The 17,221-nt window shown below is 38.3% G+C and overlaps 1 protein-coding gene and 1 long non-coding RNA gene across 4 annotated transcripts in view; one reads left to right on the top strand and one right to left on the bottom strand.

Moving 5' to 3' along the window:
• Positions 1-3,532: 3,532 nt before the first annotated feature.
• Gpr149 (G protein-coupled receptor 149) overlaps positions 3,533-17,221 on the top strand; it is a 71,466-nt gene continuing 57,777 nt past the window's right edge. Inside the window, exons 1-3 of one of the 2 annotated variants that reach the window (XM_039101674.2) lie at positions 3,533-5,056; positions 5,994-6,186; positions 12,364-12,815. In XM_039101674.2, coding sequence (XP_038957602.1) covers positions 4,082-5,056; positions 5,994-6,186; positions 12,364-12,815 — 1,620 coding nt within the window. In that variant the 5' untranslated portion in view covers positions 3,533-4,081. 2 annotated transcript variants of the gene reach the window in all.
• The window catches only part of LOC120100834 (uncharacterized), a 78,581-nt gene continuing 73,022 nt past the window's right edge, over positions 11,663-17,221 (bottom strand). Inside the window, exon 4 of one of the 2 annotated variants that reach the window (XR_010064298.1) lies at positions 11,663-12,835. This is a non-coding gene — a long non-coding RNA (uncharacterized LOC120100834). The remainder of the gene's footprint in view (positions 12,836-17,221) is intronic. The other variant, XR_010064297.1, reaches the window with a different exon arrangement.

Here is a 17,221-nt window from a genome sequence, read left to right as displayed (position 1 = left end):
TTTGTTTTTTGTTTTTGTTTTGTTTTTTCTCAGAGAACTCAGGTTCAGCTCCTAGTACCTACACAATGGTTCACATTAGGTTCTGAAGATCTGATATGCTATATTATTCTTCCAACATTTGTGTCCACTTGGCCATGTACATGCACCATACATGCAGGCAAAGCAATCATACACAAAAATATATAAATATAAAAAGTATGTATGTATGTGTGAGTGTTTTCCTGTGTGTGTGTGTGTGTGTGTGTGTGTGTGTGTGTCTCACGCGACCTGAGAATAGAGATTGATCTTTTAGCCTGGGGCTCTTCCAGAAGCCAGGCTTGAGGGAGAGATGGATGATGAGAATAGTTACAATTGTTGTTCAGGCCAAGAATCTAGCAGACTTTGGATAAAATGTATTCAGGCAGGCGGCTCAGCACAGCAGGCAGAGATACAAAGCTGGTTTCTCTTAATTTTGTGCTAAACCAAACAGCTTAAACCAGCTCCACTAAGCACAAGGCACCAAGGAAATGCAGAAGCCCCATGAAGTCACTCTAGGCTGGGGAAGTCAGGTAAATGATAAAATTGATAGAATTTTTTCCTACTGTATTGGACTTTAGTTCTTTTAGCAGATGGACCATAAGACCAATGTGCATTACTTGAAATGGTGAACAGTGAACCTTCTAGTACTCTCAAAATCTTACTTTCATGGTCTCACAATTTGTTATGGGTGGTTGCCCAGGACCTTTGTTATTCTGCCCACCCTCTGTGGAAAGATTTCATTCATTATTACATAGACTTCTAACTGTGGGCCTTTTGCAAAGTTATAAAGTATATAAAAGACATTCATGTGCACCTAAAGAACAGGGATGGGAGGTCAGATCACACCAGGTACATGGACACAGCTATGAAACATTGAGAGTGTTATGGTCAAGATGCTTGACAAAGTTAGTCTTAAATTCTACAGCAGCCTGTCCCTGAAAATATAAAAGAGCTTCAGGCATCTTAAAGCTCCTGGCATACCCGACCTTGCCCAAGTTGCTAGTTCTCTAGATAAAGAGAAGTGCTACATAGCAAAAAGGCGGAAAGGCTCAAGGGCTTTTGAGCAAGCTAAAGTCCTTGTAGGACATGATAAACAGCTGTGTGTCCCATTACCTCAGTGTGGAGGGAACACATACAGAAGTCAACCTGTCCCCTTAAGGGACTGACATATAGACTCTAGATGGGATAGGCCTGTTGCTTAGAGGCACAAATATGCCTTTCTCTGTGAACACTGCTACAGCTGCATATGCATTTCCATGCCACCAAGCTACAGTCAATGCCAACGAGGGTTTCATTCAATTTAGTCTTATGTATGATTACTTGTGGAAAAGTGACTATGATGGGGGTGGTAATGTCACAAACATTGATATACAGAATTGGGATAAAGACAATAGGCACAATAGTAATTCTAACATACTACGCCCCCCCCCATATTAATTGAAAGAAACAATGGATTGCTAAAATATCAGTTGATATGTACATAGTATCAAGATAACCTCCAAATTTGTACCTCATTAATCATGGTTCAGTTCTTAGTGCGACAGATGGCAGTTAAAGCAGAAACAATGGGTTAAAGTTCAGAGAATACTTGTGTTTGGAATGCTCAGCCACAAATGAGACAAATATATCATAGCCTTTCCAAACTGCAGCCCAAAACCATCACTGAAATTGAAACTAATGGAACCACTACACTGGAACTCATAGTAGCTGTGGTTGCATGTGCAAGACCCCAAGAGTAACAAAGCAGTCAACATTCCATTGGGGAGGGGAAGGAGCTTGTGAGTCCCCAGCTCTAGCTGATGCAATATCAACTGTTGGTGATTTCAGGGGAAAGGAGAGTCAGCTTTGTTGTAGGGTGTGGCCCCTGGTAGGTGAACTATACCCTAGTGGATGAGCCCATATGCATTGAATATAAGGGCTACACAGACTGGACTTGGTGAATTAACAATAAAATAAAGATGCAACAGAGGGGTTTCAGAGAGGCAGAAGGTTGACCTAGAAGTGGGAGATGAATACCATAAAATGTATTGAACACAAGTATAAAATTCTCAAAGAATTAATTTAATATCATATATATATATATATATATCTGAGGCACTTAAGTATAGGGAGCACCCTGAAGCGATGGGAATGGGCGCTCCTAAAGACTATAAGCTTGTTAAATAAACATTCCATTGCTGGAGACAGGTTACTTTGTTACAGGTTGCTGAGGAAGTAGGTCACCCACAAATCATAAAGGATATTGATATTGTTGTCAGCTGCCGGCCAGAACTAGATAATAAGGTGCTATTGCTGAAAACACCAGAAATAAAGCTATAATTGAACTAAAGGCTACCTCCTTTCCAGCTTACAGTGCCAGAAGGAGCTAGGTTAGCTGCCAGGAGAACATTGTCATTAACATGACTGCTTGGCTATGGATTCTATGTACTACATTTAAAAAAAAAAAAAAAAACAAAAACAAAACCAGACAGGATGTGTCTGCTTGTGTCATGATAGTGCAACTCTCCTGGGAACAATAAACAATTTGGGAGCTTGCATCTGGCACTGTCTGAGAAGGTCATAGGCCCCAGCAACTCCTTCTGTTTTGTTAAAGGGATGCAATGTGCCATCCAACTGACATCCAAACACTTGTGTTTATGCACATAGACCACTGTTGGTGTGGAAATCTACCCTGCAAGGAAATTTCCTTTTCCAATAGATGGTGTACCCCAGTACATAATCACTAGTAAAACTCCTGAGTGACTGTTACTGTGCCGTGGTGTCCCATGCTTAGTCATGGATGGAACGGATGAAATGTTGCAGAAGAGCTGTATACTGGTTTCCTCTGAATTGAAACATTTTCTTCAGAGGAGAGGCTTATAAGATTCTCAAGGTAAACAGACATCTACATGTCTGGGAAAACTGGAACTTGCAAACTGGACCCCTCCTTATGGTAATAGAAGAAAGAAACAGCTGCTGGAGAGAGGAGTCTGGCCAGGTGGGCTGCCTAGGGGACATTCTGAGACCTGTCCTGCTGCTTGCCATATGTGCAGAGAGATGCAGGTCTTATAGCTCATCACCTGTGCTGGGATGGGCTTTTCATGAAGCAGCTGCTTTGGAACCATCGCTGTCCCTGTGAGTAATTCCAATACAAACTCATCTGTTCACACAGTGCTTTGGTGTAACCATTACTTTGGCCTGGGGTAATAGACATATATGTGTTGCGTCTCTCCAGGGAAAGCTTCTCACACAACAGAAACCTAGATAAGGGTAAGGATTTCAGCTACTGGGGCAGATTAGACCTCTTGGTTATGATTTCCATAGTTTACCTCAAGCCAGAGCAAGTATTTGAACTAGTTTTATATGACAAAAAAATCAAGACACACAGTTTCTTGCTTCTAATAAGCCAAGCTGAGAGTAGAAGCAACAAATCATTTTGTTCAAACACGGACTCTCCCTTTCCCCTGCTTCTCTCCTGCTTGCAGCTGACTCCTCCTTCCTGCAGCTCCCAGGATCACAGGCTGATTAAAGAACACAAAGGTTTGATGGGAGCCTGTGCTCAGGCTCCCTATGACTCTGATTCTCATATTCTCTCTCTCTCTCTCTCTCTCTCTCTCTCTCTCTCTCTCTCTCTCTCTCTCTCTCTCTCTCTCAGCTGAGACCTACCTGACAACCTCTGCCTTTGAATCCAGCTCTGAGCACAGATGCATCTTTTTATTTATTGTCTCCCAAGTGATTGCATCGACCTGGAGATCCTTCCTGGGAAAGACCCACAACATCCACACATGAGCACTTTGCAATCTACCTGAGGAGTTCCTGCTTTCCTGTCTGAAATTTGATGGTGGAAAGAAGTTTTTCTTTGATTTATTTACTTAAAATATTGAAAAGTTTCTTACTGATGCCTGAAATGAGGCACATCTTTAAAACATGGGTTGATCAGATCTTTCTAACGGAGACTCGTCTGGACCAACACATGGAACATCTAGAAAAACTTGGCAGGAGAAATGACATCTGCTTTGCAACTCTCACGCTCTGAGGAAATCATCAGACTCGTTTGAAGAGGGAAATTAAAATATTAAGGAAAATGTCGTTCTTCCTCAGCAACTTAACAAATGACTCTAGACTGTGGAAAGTAAGTCATAATTCTACGGACCTTATGAATTCGCCAGAAACTCTGACTCTTTCTCTCTTTTGCCTGATCTGTTTAATGACTCTCGTAGCTCTGGTAGGCAGCATTTTCTCACTGGTTTCTCTGCTCACCATGCAGTACAGAACTGTTGTGTCTATGCTTGTGACCTCTTGGTCTGTGGATGATCTCTTGAGCGTCTTGTCAGTGGCCATCTTCATGGTTTTGCAGTGGCCAAGAGAGGCACCGGGCTACTTCCAGTCTCTGTGTACCACCTCTGCCTTACTGTATATGTGCCAGGGCCTCTCCAGCAACTTGAAGGCGACTCTTATAGTCTTCTACAACTTTTATACGATGCACAGGACAGTGGTGAGTCAGTCAAGCTCCTGGCGATCAGGACAGGTACTCGGTGTGGCTTTAACCGTGTGGGCAGTCAGCCTGCTGCTGGCCTCGCTCCCGCTGTGCGGCTGGGGTGTCTTCGTGCGCACGCCTTGGGGCTGCCTGACCGACTGCTCCAGCCCATACGTGCTGCTCCTCTTCGCGGTGTACGCTTCCGCTTTCGGGCTCCTGGCGGTTCTTTCTGTCCCTCTCACTCACCAGCTGCTGTGTTCAGAGGAGCCGCCAAGACTCCATGCCAACTACCAGGAAATTTCTCGTGGCGCCTCTACTCCTGGGACCCCTGCTGCTGGGGGAAGAGTGCTCTGTCTGTTGCCAGAGGATGTTGAAATCCCTGCTCTGCCAGGCACTGGGAGCTCCCTGAGCTCCGACATGGTGTTTGCACCGGGTCAGCCTGCTGCCTCTAGCGCTGGAGCCGGCAAGCGAGAGAATCTCTGGACTCCCCGTGGCTCGAGCAGCTTCCCCGTGAGCCTGGCACAGAAGCGCTTTGCTTTGATCCTAGCGCTGACTAAAGTCATCCTCTGGCTGCCTATGATGGTGAGTGTATTTAGCACTCAGGGTGTGTGAGCTGAGCCCAGACGCGGGTTTGGGGATAAGTCCGCTTCCAGAGGCATCGGTTGTCTCTGAAGACAGGTCCCGAGGAAAGCAATTCACCTGGGGACTCGTTAACTACCAAACCCCGTGGCTGTTAAGTAATTTTCGATCTGAGAAAGGTGGAGAGCCTTCGGTCACAAGAGACTTGGTTTTCCTAGATCGTGGTGGTCAAAGATGTACTCTCTCTTAGGCAAAAAAAAAAAAAAAAAAAAAAAAAAAAAAAAAAAAAAAAAAAAAAAAAAAAGGGCGTATTCGGAAACGGAAGGAGGAAATAAAAGGGTTTTTCTTTCAACCTTCTCTGGCCCAGTTTTATTCTTAGTTTCCTGCTGCCTGGTAGGGACTCCGCCCATCTCTAGCACCAAGAGACAGAGCTGTGTAGTAGAGAAGATAATACAGAAATTGGCTTTGGTTTCTGGTGTCCTAAAGTGAGCTGGGAGGTGGGGGGCCGGGGGGTGAGGTGACAGTGGTTCATGCTGTGACCAGCGAATAAGAATGGAGACCTGGAAACAAGTGACAAGTTTGGAGTTTCTAGTACTTGTCCCACCTGTTCATTTCCCTTTTTCTTTCTTTCCCTGCCTAGCATCTCTTTATCTAGTATTGCCTGCCTCTTAGGTAGGGATTTCAAGTGACAGCAGGTTCAGACTGAGCATTCAAAAAGGGAACAACTAAACCCTGTCTGCTCTGGTGCACCTAGGTGTATCCCATCCATTCCCAGAATCCTGCCACCAAACCACTGAAGTGTGACCCAGAAACAGAGATCCTATAGACTCAAAAGGGGGGCTTGGATAGAGGACTTGAACGGAGTCGGGTGTGTAAGAAGGCCTTGGAAAGTTGGAAAGAGGATTCCGGTTTATTAAGTCTGAAGTTCTTTGCCTTTCAGATCCACATGGTGGTAAAACACGTGGTGGGGTTTCAGAGCCTTCCGGTCGATATGCTCAGCTTTCTACTAACCCTGCTGGCCAGCACTGTAACACCAGTGTTTGTCTTGTCTAAACGATGGGCCCACTTGCCTTGTGGCTGCATCATCAACTGCCAGCCTGACACCTACTCCGTTGCATTCGATGGGAAAAAGTGTAAGTCCTCCAAAGTGGCCTCGGGAGCAATACACCTACACATTGTATATAATATATGCGTATATTGTAATATATATGTATATGTATACATACACATACCCTGAAAAAAAATCATCCCCCAGTAAATGTTTATGGGGTTCCTCTGCTGTTCACATTACATTCTGAAAACCAGCCAATAAACAAAATTCCACAGACTAAAAAGGTGTGGGGACTTCTGGTTGTCCTTGAGTTTTGCACTCAAAAAAGTTGACTATGTGGCTAGAAGGGTGGGGCAGTTGTAGTATTCAAAGGCTGCACAATCAGAGTCTATCTGGCCACACCATCTGATTAAAAGAAACATTTGTACTCCTGTCAATGAAAAGGTGACTTGGGTGAAAAGTAGGACCAAATCAGGAACAAGCTGTGTATTTTGATCTACTAGTACGGAAAGGACCTTTTCGCCATCCTAGGAGAAATATATACACTAGACTGAATAAAATCAGATGGTTCGTTAGTGTGCAGTCAATTAGCTCTTCTGCTAACTGTCCTTTTGAACAGAATAACCAAGTATATTTTCTTTAGCAGAAAAGAAACATTAAATAAAATGGTTCATTTCAGATGATTTTACGGTTGTAAAAATGAGATAATATCAAAGTATTTTTAGCAATCAGTTCTATAGCAAAGTGATTTTTATAAATATTAATTACTGGCCATTTTCATGTGTTGATTATACTTAAAATATAGAATATCTAGATATTTTATAATTGATAAAATATTTATGTTGTTTAGAATATCATATTTTATGTGTGAACAATAGCAAATTCATTTGTGTCTTTAAAGTAACTGTATAATATGTGTTTCTATAAATTAATAATTATAAAATAACAAGACAATGATAATAAATCAATGCACAATTATAAAGATAACAGGAAGAAATTGTTTACATGACAGTTCTAACAGTCTGACAAATGTCGCTGCTGTATTATTACATTAATTTAGTGACTCTGTCATATAAAATTTATAATCATGAGGCAGGTAACCTTGTGCCAATAGAAGTGAAGTCTTGATAAAGTGAAAGGCAAGCATATTTTAAAACTGGGAAGCACCTATATCAGAACTAGCTAATACCAAAGCAATGTTATCAGCCACTCACTCAAATAGCCAAGAAACCACTATAACATCCATTCTTCACTGGCTAGGAGAGCCGGTAGACAGGTTAGAGGAATCAACCACCTCATTAACACCACACTGGATATGATCACAAGCCTTTTAAGGTCAAAATAAACATTTTTTCCTAAAATCACCATTGCTTTTGTTAATATTTCTTTTAAAATTATAAAAGAGAAGTTAGCTTTGATGGTGTAAATTTTCTCCTTTTCTTCTTTTCATGTATGTGGTATACATGTGTGTATGTATACATGTTCACATGTGTTTGTGGTCCATGTGCACAAGTGCTTAGGAAAGCCCAAAGTTAATATCTGGAACAGTTCTTGATTTCGCTCTGTAATTTTCCCTTCCCTTCCCTTCCCTTTCCTTCCCTTCCCCCCCCCTCCCTTCCCTTCCCTTCCCTTCCCTTCCCTTCCCTTTCCTTTCCTTCCCTTTCCTTTTCTTTCCTTCCATTTCTTCCTTCCTTCCTTCCTTTCCTTCTTTCTTCTTTTTTTTTGTTTTTTTATATATTTGGTTGTGAGCCTAGCCACCTCTCCAGCCCTTTTTGGTTTTTTAAAGGAAAGCTCTCTTCAGTCAACCCCAGAATACAGCTAGTGAGAGTCAAATCGACCCCATGTCTCTGCACCCAGATAAAACTTCATAGAGACCCCGCATTTGCGCTTTATGTGGTTCCTGCGCTTCTGAACTCTGCTTCTGTTGTGTGGCAAGTGCTTTAACTGTTGACCTTCCCCTCAGTCCCTGAAGGATTTTTTTTAAAGAAAAATATGACATTAAAAAATATTGCTATAGAAATACTAATTTAGACACTTATGTCAAATAGCTCCACTCCCTTTTACAATCAAGACTGTGCCAAAGGGAATACAATAAGGATGTGTGCTTGTAGAAGGAAGCACCACTGTTGAGTTTCAATTGCTAGGAGTTCTGTGGTCCTCAAGGCAGCTTATCCTCACGTAGGCCAGATATTGGCCACATATATGAATTCATTAACCTGTTTTTCCTTAACAAAGGAGCAATATCTCCTATTTACATTATCACTGAGGCAAGGCAAGGAAAGTAAATACTTGTTGTATTAGTCCATGCATACTAAAGGTCATCTTTCAGTACAGCAGCTATAAGCCTGTCCCAGTTTCATTAAATAGTGACAAAAAGGCAAGCAATCAGAAGTCGATTTGCAGAAACCAAAGTCCTCTTCTGTTTTGGATAGGAATTTGTATATTATCTCAAAACAAAAGCTTTTATGTAAATTTTAACACAGCAATTTCCCGTTTGTTGTGGATATGGTTTTCAGACTCAGACATTTTGATTAACATGTTTTCCTGGTTAATTAAGCAAACAGCTAAAAAAAAAAAAAATCAGGTGTGCTCTTTCAAAGTCAAATTTTCTGATTATGTCTTCCCAGAGTCAGAGTTTTCCTGATGATATATGTGAAAATTCTTTCTTTTATAAAGTAATGTAATTAGTATGAAATGATAGTTGGCAAGAGATGGCTGATACATGCTTGATCCACGGGACAAGGGAGGTCAGAAGACAAGTTTATTGAGTTTGTTCTTTCTGCCCATCTTTACATGGGTTCAAGAACTTCAGTGCCTTTATCCACTGAGTCAGCTCACTGGTGGTCCTCTACTCAGAAACCTTTAAAAGCAGCCCTTGAATCATAGCCCATTCAGCTGGTATCACTGAATCAGGGACATCCTGAACCAACCACTCCTATCATTCCTATATGTTGCCCAACCCAATCACAGTGCCCTGGGAAGGAAGTGGTTACTATGTTTCTTGTTGTAATGTTAGTAAGGGACAGAATTTCTCAATGAATGACCCCTGAGCCAGGTTTGGGTAAAGATTTTTTTAATATTTATTTATTTCAATATTCTATTAATTCTTTAAGGATTTTATACAATACATTTTAGCATATTTCCCCACTCACCTGTCTAACCCCTCCCAGCTCCACCACCACATCCATAACCTCCCTTAACTTTGTGCCCCCCCTTTTAAATAACCCATTAAGTCTTACCTATATACTGCTGAGTATAGGGCTATCCACTGGATCATAGCTGACCTACCAGGAACCACACCCTTAAAGAAAACCTCTCTCTCTCTCTTCCTCTCTCTCTCTCTCTCTCTCTCCCCTTCAGAAGTCATAGACTGAAGCATGACTTTAAAATTCATTTTTAATACTTAAGAAGAGCTATTTTAGTTAAGTGCCAAAATCTTAAGGTCAGGATATTTCATATCAAAAATGTGTATCTGGCCTGATCTTCAAAAATACATAGTAGAAAGTGTTGCTCCCCAGCAAGTGGCCAGAACTGAGGGTCCTGAATGTGAATCTAGGGCACTCCCATTAGCCATTTGCACTGGAATATCAGTTATCAATACTAGAATATCAGTTATCAATATTACTTAGCTGGTTCCTATTAGACATTCAACTTTTTCTATCTTTTATTCATAATTTTTAAAGGACATAGATTTTGTGCTTAAATTTTGACTCTCGTGCTTACATTTGGTTCAACATAACTTTGATTATTAACTGGTGTGTGTGTGTGTGTGTGTGTGTGTGTGTGTGTGTGTGTGTGTGTGTTACTTCTCTGTGCATGTGAAGATGTTGGTGTAATGGTATGTAAATGACCATGTAGAGGCCAGAAGTTGACTTCTTATGTCTTCTCTATGTTCTTTATTTTTCATTTACACTTAATACTTAAGCAAACAGTCACTTTACTCACAAAACCATGTCTCCAGTCCCTTGACAATCAACTATTCAATACTATTAAGCCAAAGTTTGCCTTTACTGTTAAGGAAAGCCATTAAAACAAAAATTCATGAATTCCAAAACATTTTCATTGGTCTTAACTGATGTACAGTTTCTGACCTAGAAATGTCATACCTATGCCTTTCTGCTTCCATTACTACATTTGTATCACAAGTCTATTAACAGTGATTTCATATGGAGGACAATCATACTAATTCTTGAATTGAATATTTTAAATTCAAATCACTTTGCAAGATGAGTAATCAAAGGTGGCTTGCCCTAATGATTTTATTAGCTTTCTCTGCAGAAGTGGACAAATAATACCTCTTTATGTCAATTGACCATAAAACAATAACATTAATTTACCATCTCATAATGACTTATACTAACTTATTCTCCTTAAATATATTATTATTACTATTATTGTTGTTGTTATTATTTTGTTGTTGTTGTAGTAGTTATGTGTAATGTGTAATGTATATGGGATTGTGGATGTAAGAGAGTGAAGGTAAGAAAATAACTTTAGGAGCTGGTTTTCTCCTACTGTGGGAGCAAAGCATTAACTCAGGCCATCAGACTTGAATGGCAAACTAGTCTCTGGTTTTCTCTTCACCTCGGACTGCCTTGTATGCTCCTGACCTGGAGGCACATTCTCCAATAGCACATTCTGTTCGCCCCTTTATACATGTTGCACATTTTTCACTCTATGTATCTCACAGTTTCATTATGCAGCTGACACCATACAGCTGAGTATTAATGATAAAATTGGTGTTTTATGGCCATCCTTATTTTTCTGAGTGGTTCTAGCTTACAAATCTGCCACTCCGTATCTCTGTTGGAGAAAGAAAACCCGTGAATAACTGTGCTATCCTTATAGTTCTTCGGCTCTCCGTCTTAAAATAGGCTAAAAGTTATGATTTGATTCTCCTGGGCTATAAGTAAGCAGAACTACAAACAGCACAGTACGCTGAACACGATCATCTGACTCCACTTTTCAATTTTCTTTTGACAGAAATTTTTCTGCCCCGTCCTCTGGCTCACACAAAAATGAACGATGCTGATGAATTCTATTGTTCAGAAAGCAGAACTCAGCTGTAAATCTACGGCTCTGGGAACATTTCAGTAATAGAATGAGCATGTGAATGCCACCAGAGTGTGTTGCAAAGTGAATCAAATTTTATGTATTATTCCCATAAAAACTTTATAGCCTTTCATAATTTTTCCATCAAAGATAGCTAAATGCCTAACCGTGAAGCACTGAGCTATCAAAGTAGAGAGTCTTCTTGAGACAAACCATATTTCAAACCATGAAAAAGCAAAGCGTCAAATGCATTTTTACTATCACTTTGATATAAACCGATTTGTAATTGGCTGACGCTCATACTCAAAAATTGTGTCTCTTCCTGCCATACTCTTTTCTAAGACTTTGAGCTGTACCCACCTGTTAATAGTGTTATATTTGGAATTTCTGCTCTTATGACTATTTAAATAATATTTTTCTTCGTTCTTATTAAATTATCTTCTAATTATTCAGATTTATGAATACTATAAAAATGTACCCATTCACAGAATTACACAGGCATTCACTTTTTAAAACAAATGTATTACAAGTTTATTTGTATGAGAAATGTATATGTTGCCAGATACAGTGACTCACACTCATAGCCCCACAATTGAGACAGCAAGGTGGGGAGATCAAAGTCAGATTGTACTTACTACCTGGAAAATTCAACACAGCCTCATCTATACACATTGGAAAAGTGTTTTTTTTTTTAAGTTAAAAAGCTACATGGCATAACATGATCTAGTTTTTAAAGTGTGCTTTTACAGACACAAATGTCAGAAGTGTTATAGAAAATTCCTAAAGTGATTACATATGTATAACAGCTCATAAAATAAAGGTTATTTAATCAATTTCTGGGGCAATAGAAAATATAGTCCTTTCCAAAGTAAAGAAATTTATAAAAATAAGTGAACTGAAGAAGAAAAAAAGAAAATTGAATACATTTGAGAAATTCCTAATTTGTAGTTAAGTTTTAGTCATATGAAATTGCCGTAAAGACTGAATCTTTGAGATTGTCTTCTTCCTGAACCCTTCTTCTGGTAAGAGAAATTAGGCTCTGAGTAATAAGATAATTGAATTTTGTAAGTCGTGTCTTCACATACATTACAAGAAGTAACGAAGATGTTTTTAACTCAGAATAATGAGGTCAATGCGGTGCCTCACAATTTACATCCAACGCTGTTCATATCTACCATTCTAACTGTAGAATTTTATTTTCATTCAGCAAAGAGGAAAGGCTTTGAATTCAATTTATCGTTCCAACAAAGTTATGGACTCTATAAAATGACACATGCAGATTACTATGACGATGATGATGAAAATCCCATATCCTACCACAACCCAAAGAAATATGAGTGTGAAGCTACAAAGGAGCCTCGGGAAGACAACCACGGTGTGTTCAATACCATCACAGTAGAAATCAGCACCACGCCACCGCTGGACAGCGCCACACTGACCGGTGTCAACAAGTGCACCAACACGGATATCCCTGAGCCCAAACAGGCCGTGAGCGAAGAAAAGGGTGCCTTTTCTATTAAAACAGAATGTGCTATTAACTATGGAGAAGCCACCTCGTTTGAAGGTCCAGAGAGACGACTGTCCCATGAGGAGACTCAGAAACCAGATCTTTCAGACTGGGAGTGGTGCAGGAGTAAGTCAGAACGAACACCTCGCCAGGTACAGTAAAGCTCTTCTTCCTGAGAAACCAAAGTAAAACTAAACGTGAACCATGTGAAAAGATGATGGGTTTATTGTTTGTTTCCTTTAATCACATCCCAGGGTGAGTTTGCCTCAGTTGGTTTCTACGGCATCTTACTTTTACTTCACGAACTTTGGAACGATATTTTGTGTATTTATTTAGTTAGTTTTACCTTTTCAGTCAAAAGGTATACGTTCTGGAGTCTAGACAAAGATGGAATCTTTGAGAAGTAGAAGGCATTTTACTTGAACTTCAAGTAATCTGATTAAATTCAGACTGTACTCCGGAGCCCAGAGTCCTGCATCGTTTGATTAAGTAAGTTAACATGTGTACTTTAATTTTTCACACCTGTACACACAATTTATCTCAGGATGCATTCTACTGAGCCATTCCAAGCAGTACCAAATGTCCCATTTCTTTTTTTTAAAGATACAGTTTGATGATAATTTAAAAACTAAAAGAAAATGTAAGTGAATATTTCTCTACTCTCCCCTGATTCCAAACTTCTATGAGTAATCTGGAATCCACTCATTTTCAGTGTCATGTTGATATAAACTTATTCTTTCTAAACCCTCTTCTTTTTTTCTTTTTTTTTTTCTTTTTTTCGGAGCTGGGGACCGAACCCAGGGCCTTGCGCTTGCTAGGCAAGAGCTCTACCACTGAGCCAAATCCCCAACCCCTTTCTAAACCCTCATATTTGATCAAGTGACCCTTGTTTTTAGGGTTAGGAGGTACTAGGGAGAAGAAGGCTTCTTCTGTATGACATTATAGAAATCCTATTGCTTAATCTCTATGATTAATCAGAACCCCAAAAATTTCTGCTAGAATTAATGCATTGATTGATTAAATGTATCACCACAAATTACAAGTACAATTGTGTATTTTTAAGTATGAGTAATATATTTTCCTACTATCATTTTCATAAAATGGTTTAAAAATTAGTAGAATATCACAATGAATATATAAAACATAAGGGAAAATATGAACATTCTGATAGAAATTAGTAATCTCAGAAAAAGATAAATATCTGCCTTAATAAATATAAATTTATTAAGGCAGACAAAAGTAGAGATTAGAAAACAAAATGCTCCTTTTTACAATGTTAAGACTCAGCAGTTAACAGGGGACTTGTGATAGTTTTCATCAGTTTGTGTTTGGAGCATATGAGCCCTTTTGGTTTTCTTAAGCTTAAAAATCAGTAATTCTCATAGTGAAGTGTGTGTGTGTGTGTGTGTGTGTGTGTGTGTGTGTGTGTGTCCAGAACATGCCCCTACCTCATGTGCTCTTCTGTTACTCTGTCATCTAGCATGACCCTTAAGAGTGCCTTTGTGCTACTTAGTTTTTATCATCAAATTGACAGAATCCAGAGTCACGTAGAAAGAAAGAACCTAAAACGAAGTTGTCCTGAATTATCCTGACCTGTGTCTGTGTCTGTAGGTAATTGATTAGTAATTGATGCAGGAGAACCCTGCACATTGTGAGCAGCACCATCGAGAGGTAGACATCCTGGCTTATGTAAGAAAGTTAGTTAAACATGAGCCAGAGCACAAGAATTTAAGCAGCATGCCTCCATTGCTTTCATTTTAATGCCTTAAGTTGCTACCTGTCTTGTGGTGAGTGTTATTTGGAAGTGTAAGGCAAATAAATCTTTTCTCTCTCTGTTTTCAGTCACGGTGGTTATCACAACAGAAAAGCATGCTAGCACAATCTGTCATGGATTTTACTCATTATTTTTCATTCTCTTATATCATAAATGTGTCTTTCCAATACAACATGGTATATTTTTTGTACGCTTAAGCTTTCTCAAGACAATATGACATATAGCTTTCTGAGACTTTATTTTTTTCAGTGAATAGTAAATGATTTATATTTTTTAAATCACGTCAGAACTGTCTCAAATATCTTACAGTCTCATTGAAAACTTTGTTATAGGAAGTATAAATGTCTAACTGTACCTAGTTAAAATAAAACACTTATCCTATTTGCACATAAGTATATGTTCCTTCTCACAGTTCTTTATAAATAAAAATGTAAAATGACATATGAAAATAGAAAGCTTTGGTCAATCTAGGTAGCTTTAATTGTAAAAACTTGCTGATTGAATATGAATATTTTGACATTTGTGTTAAGTAAGTACTTTAGGAAATTCATTCAAAATGGCAGCAATAATAAAGATGATTGGAGGTAAAGCAAGAAGGTGGCACAAGATTAAAAACAGATAAAACTTGTAAGAAACCAGTTGACAGCAAATAAAGTAATAATATTGTAAATTCATGTGTTGGTATCACCTTATACTCACAAAATTCTTTATGATTTTTTAAAATTAGCACTAGGTAAAATTATAAAATCTTCATTTTTTAAAATCTTATAGAGCACTTTAAATTTTTGAATTATAAATATCAACAGATCACAGATGGATCTGGAAAGCTTATCAGAACTTTTCCTAGACCAGAACACAGGTTTTATGTTTTACATTTTTTTATTAACATTACACAGATGTAGATGATGACTTTACATTTTTTTATTAACATTACACAGATGTAGATGATGACTTTACATTTTTAACCTTTCTTCCAAGTAGCTTCTTTGTGCTGAAAACAATGATAACTTAATAGTTAACACAGTAACGTGTTGAGATTTAGAAAACACTGCAGTTGCTACATGAGAACCTCTCCTATTAAATTTTAAATGATTGCTTTTATTTATGTATTTATTTATTTTTAATATTTTGGTTTTTTGCACTTTCAAGAAAAAATACATTTTGTCATTTTCTCAAAAATTTCAGTATTGGCATGTGTTGCTAGAATATGTCAATATTATTGTTTTGTTAAGTAATTTTCATAGATCATACAGAGGATACTTTTAAGGTTTTCTTAAGACCAGAGTGTCCATGCATAAGTTAGATACCCCTAAGAGACAAATTGGGATTAAATAGGTTTAAAATGGATCCCAAGGTATTGAGATGCTAGTGGACTATAAAGTGGTTTCTGTGCAAATCAAGGTTGCATGCAGTTCTGCAATACAAACCCAAACAATACTACATAGCAACCACCTTAAAAAAGAAAAAGTAAACTAAATAAATGCAAATAATTTTGAAAAACAAGAAAATTTAAGTAGCACTACTTGGGCTCTAATTACTAAAGAATGGATCTAAGCTTATTTTTAATCTAAGCTCCTTTTAATGTATAATCTATTAAGTAAAACTACAAGAAAATCTCCTGATAGACATATTTTTCCTATTTCTAGAAATGTACAACTATTCATGTATTAACATAAACCATTAAAAAGCTAGATGCCAGTGTTTGTTGAGCCTTGTCAGTTTCATAACTCTAGAGGCTGAAATTCATCAAAGAGTAATTATTGACATTTCTAACTAAAATGCCCATAGTAAAAAAATCCACTTATCACATATATTAATAGCCTTTACAGAGTCATTGCAGTACAGATGACTGCCTGAAGTTTAGATACTTTATTTTTAATCCCTTTTATTTATTTGAACTGGCTAGTTCATCCCTAAGAGGTCAGAGACATGAATATTACACTAATGAAGACATGCCTTTCAACTTTATTGTCATAAAAGTAATGTGGAATTGTTGCAGAGGACTTAGAACATAGAAAATAAGCAAGGAAAATACACTCATTCTAACCATCCAGACTTGAGTACGGTTTATATTTTGTCCTATAGATATTGGCTTTTTCCCCCAAATGCAATTCTGCTTTTGACACACATGTCACATATGGAATCTACATCTTTCAATTCACCAGGGTAGCTTTTACCTCATTTAAATTGGTCACCTTTTGTGCCTTCATCTGGCATGCTGTAGAGTGACTATTGGGAACAGGAAAGACATAAATAAACACAAATTTGTACCAAGACAGTTTTATTCTGAACTACTTCAGAAATTTCATAAAACATTTTATTTTCTTTCCATTTTCTATTGGCTATAATACACCAGTTGCTTGTTTTCTCAAAGTTCAGGGTGATTATCTTTATCAAAGCTATTAGTTCCACTTTTAATCAAAAATTATATCAATATTAGAGAATTAAGCAGCCAATGGCTTCAGTAAACATTAATGGTTTTGTACAGACCACAACCAGTCAAGGCTTAACTCCCACCTCTTTCTCTGTTAAGCAGCTGCCTCATATTTGATCTCAAATGACCAGGAACTCCCTACATATTTTTAAAAGCTTTATTGTAAACTGTTTTTGAACTTTAAAAAATCTATAAAAATAGAACAAAAAGCTTCACTATATTCTTCAAACAGCTTCCACTATTGTTAACTCACTATAAAAATAGCAACGCCACTACCAAAAGTTGGCAACCAGTCTTAGAAGAATTTGCCCATGGTGCTTTGGGTGGCTTTCTGAGCCAGTGTCTGACCT

Source organism: Rattus norvegicus, chromosome 2, assembly GCF_036323735.1.
Source record: "Rattus norvegicus strain BN/NHsdMcwi chromosome 2, GRCr8, whole genome shotgun sequence".
In the NCBI taxonomy this organism is placed as follows: Eukaryota; Metazoa; Chordata; class Mammalia; order Rodentia; family Muridae; genus Rattus; species Rattus norvegicus.
Note: the sequence above shows the minus strand (reverse complement) of the source record. Positions and strands in the feature narration are given on the sequence as shown.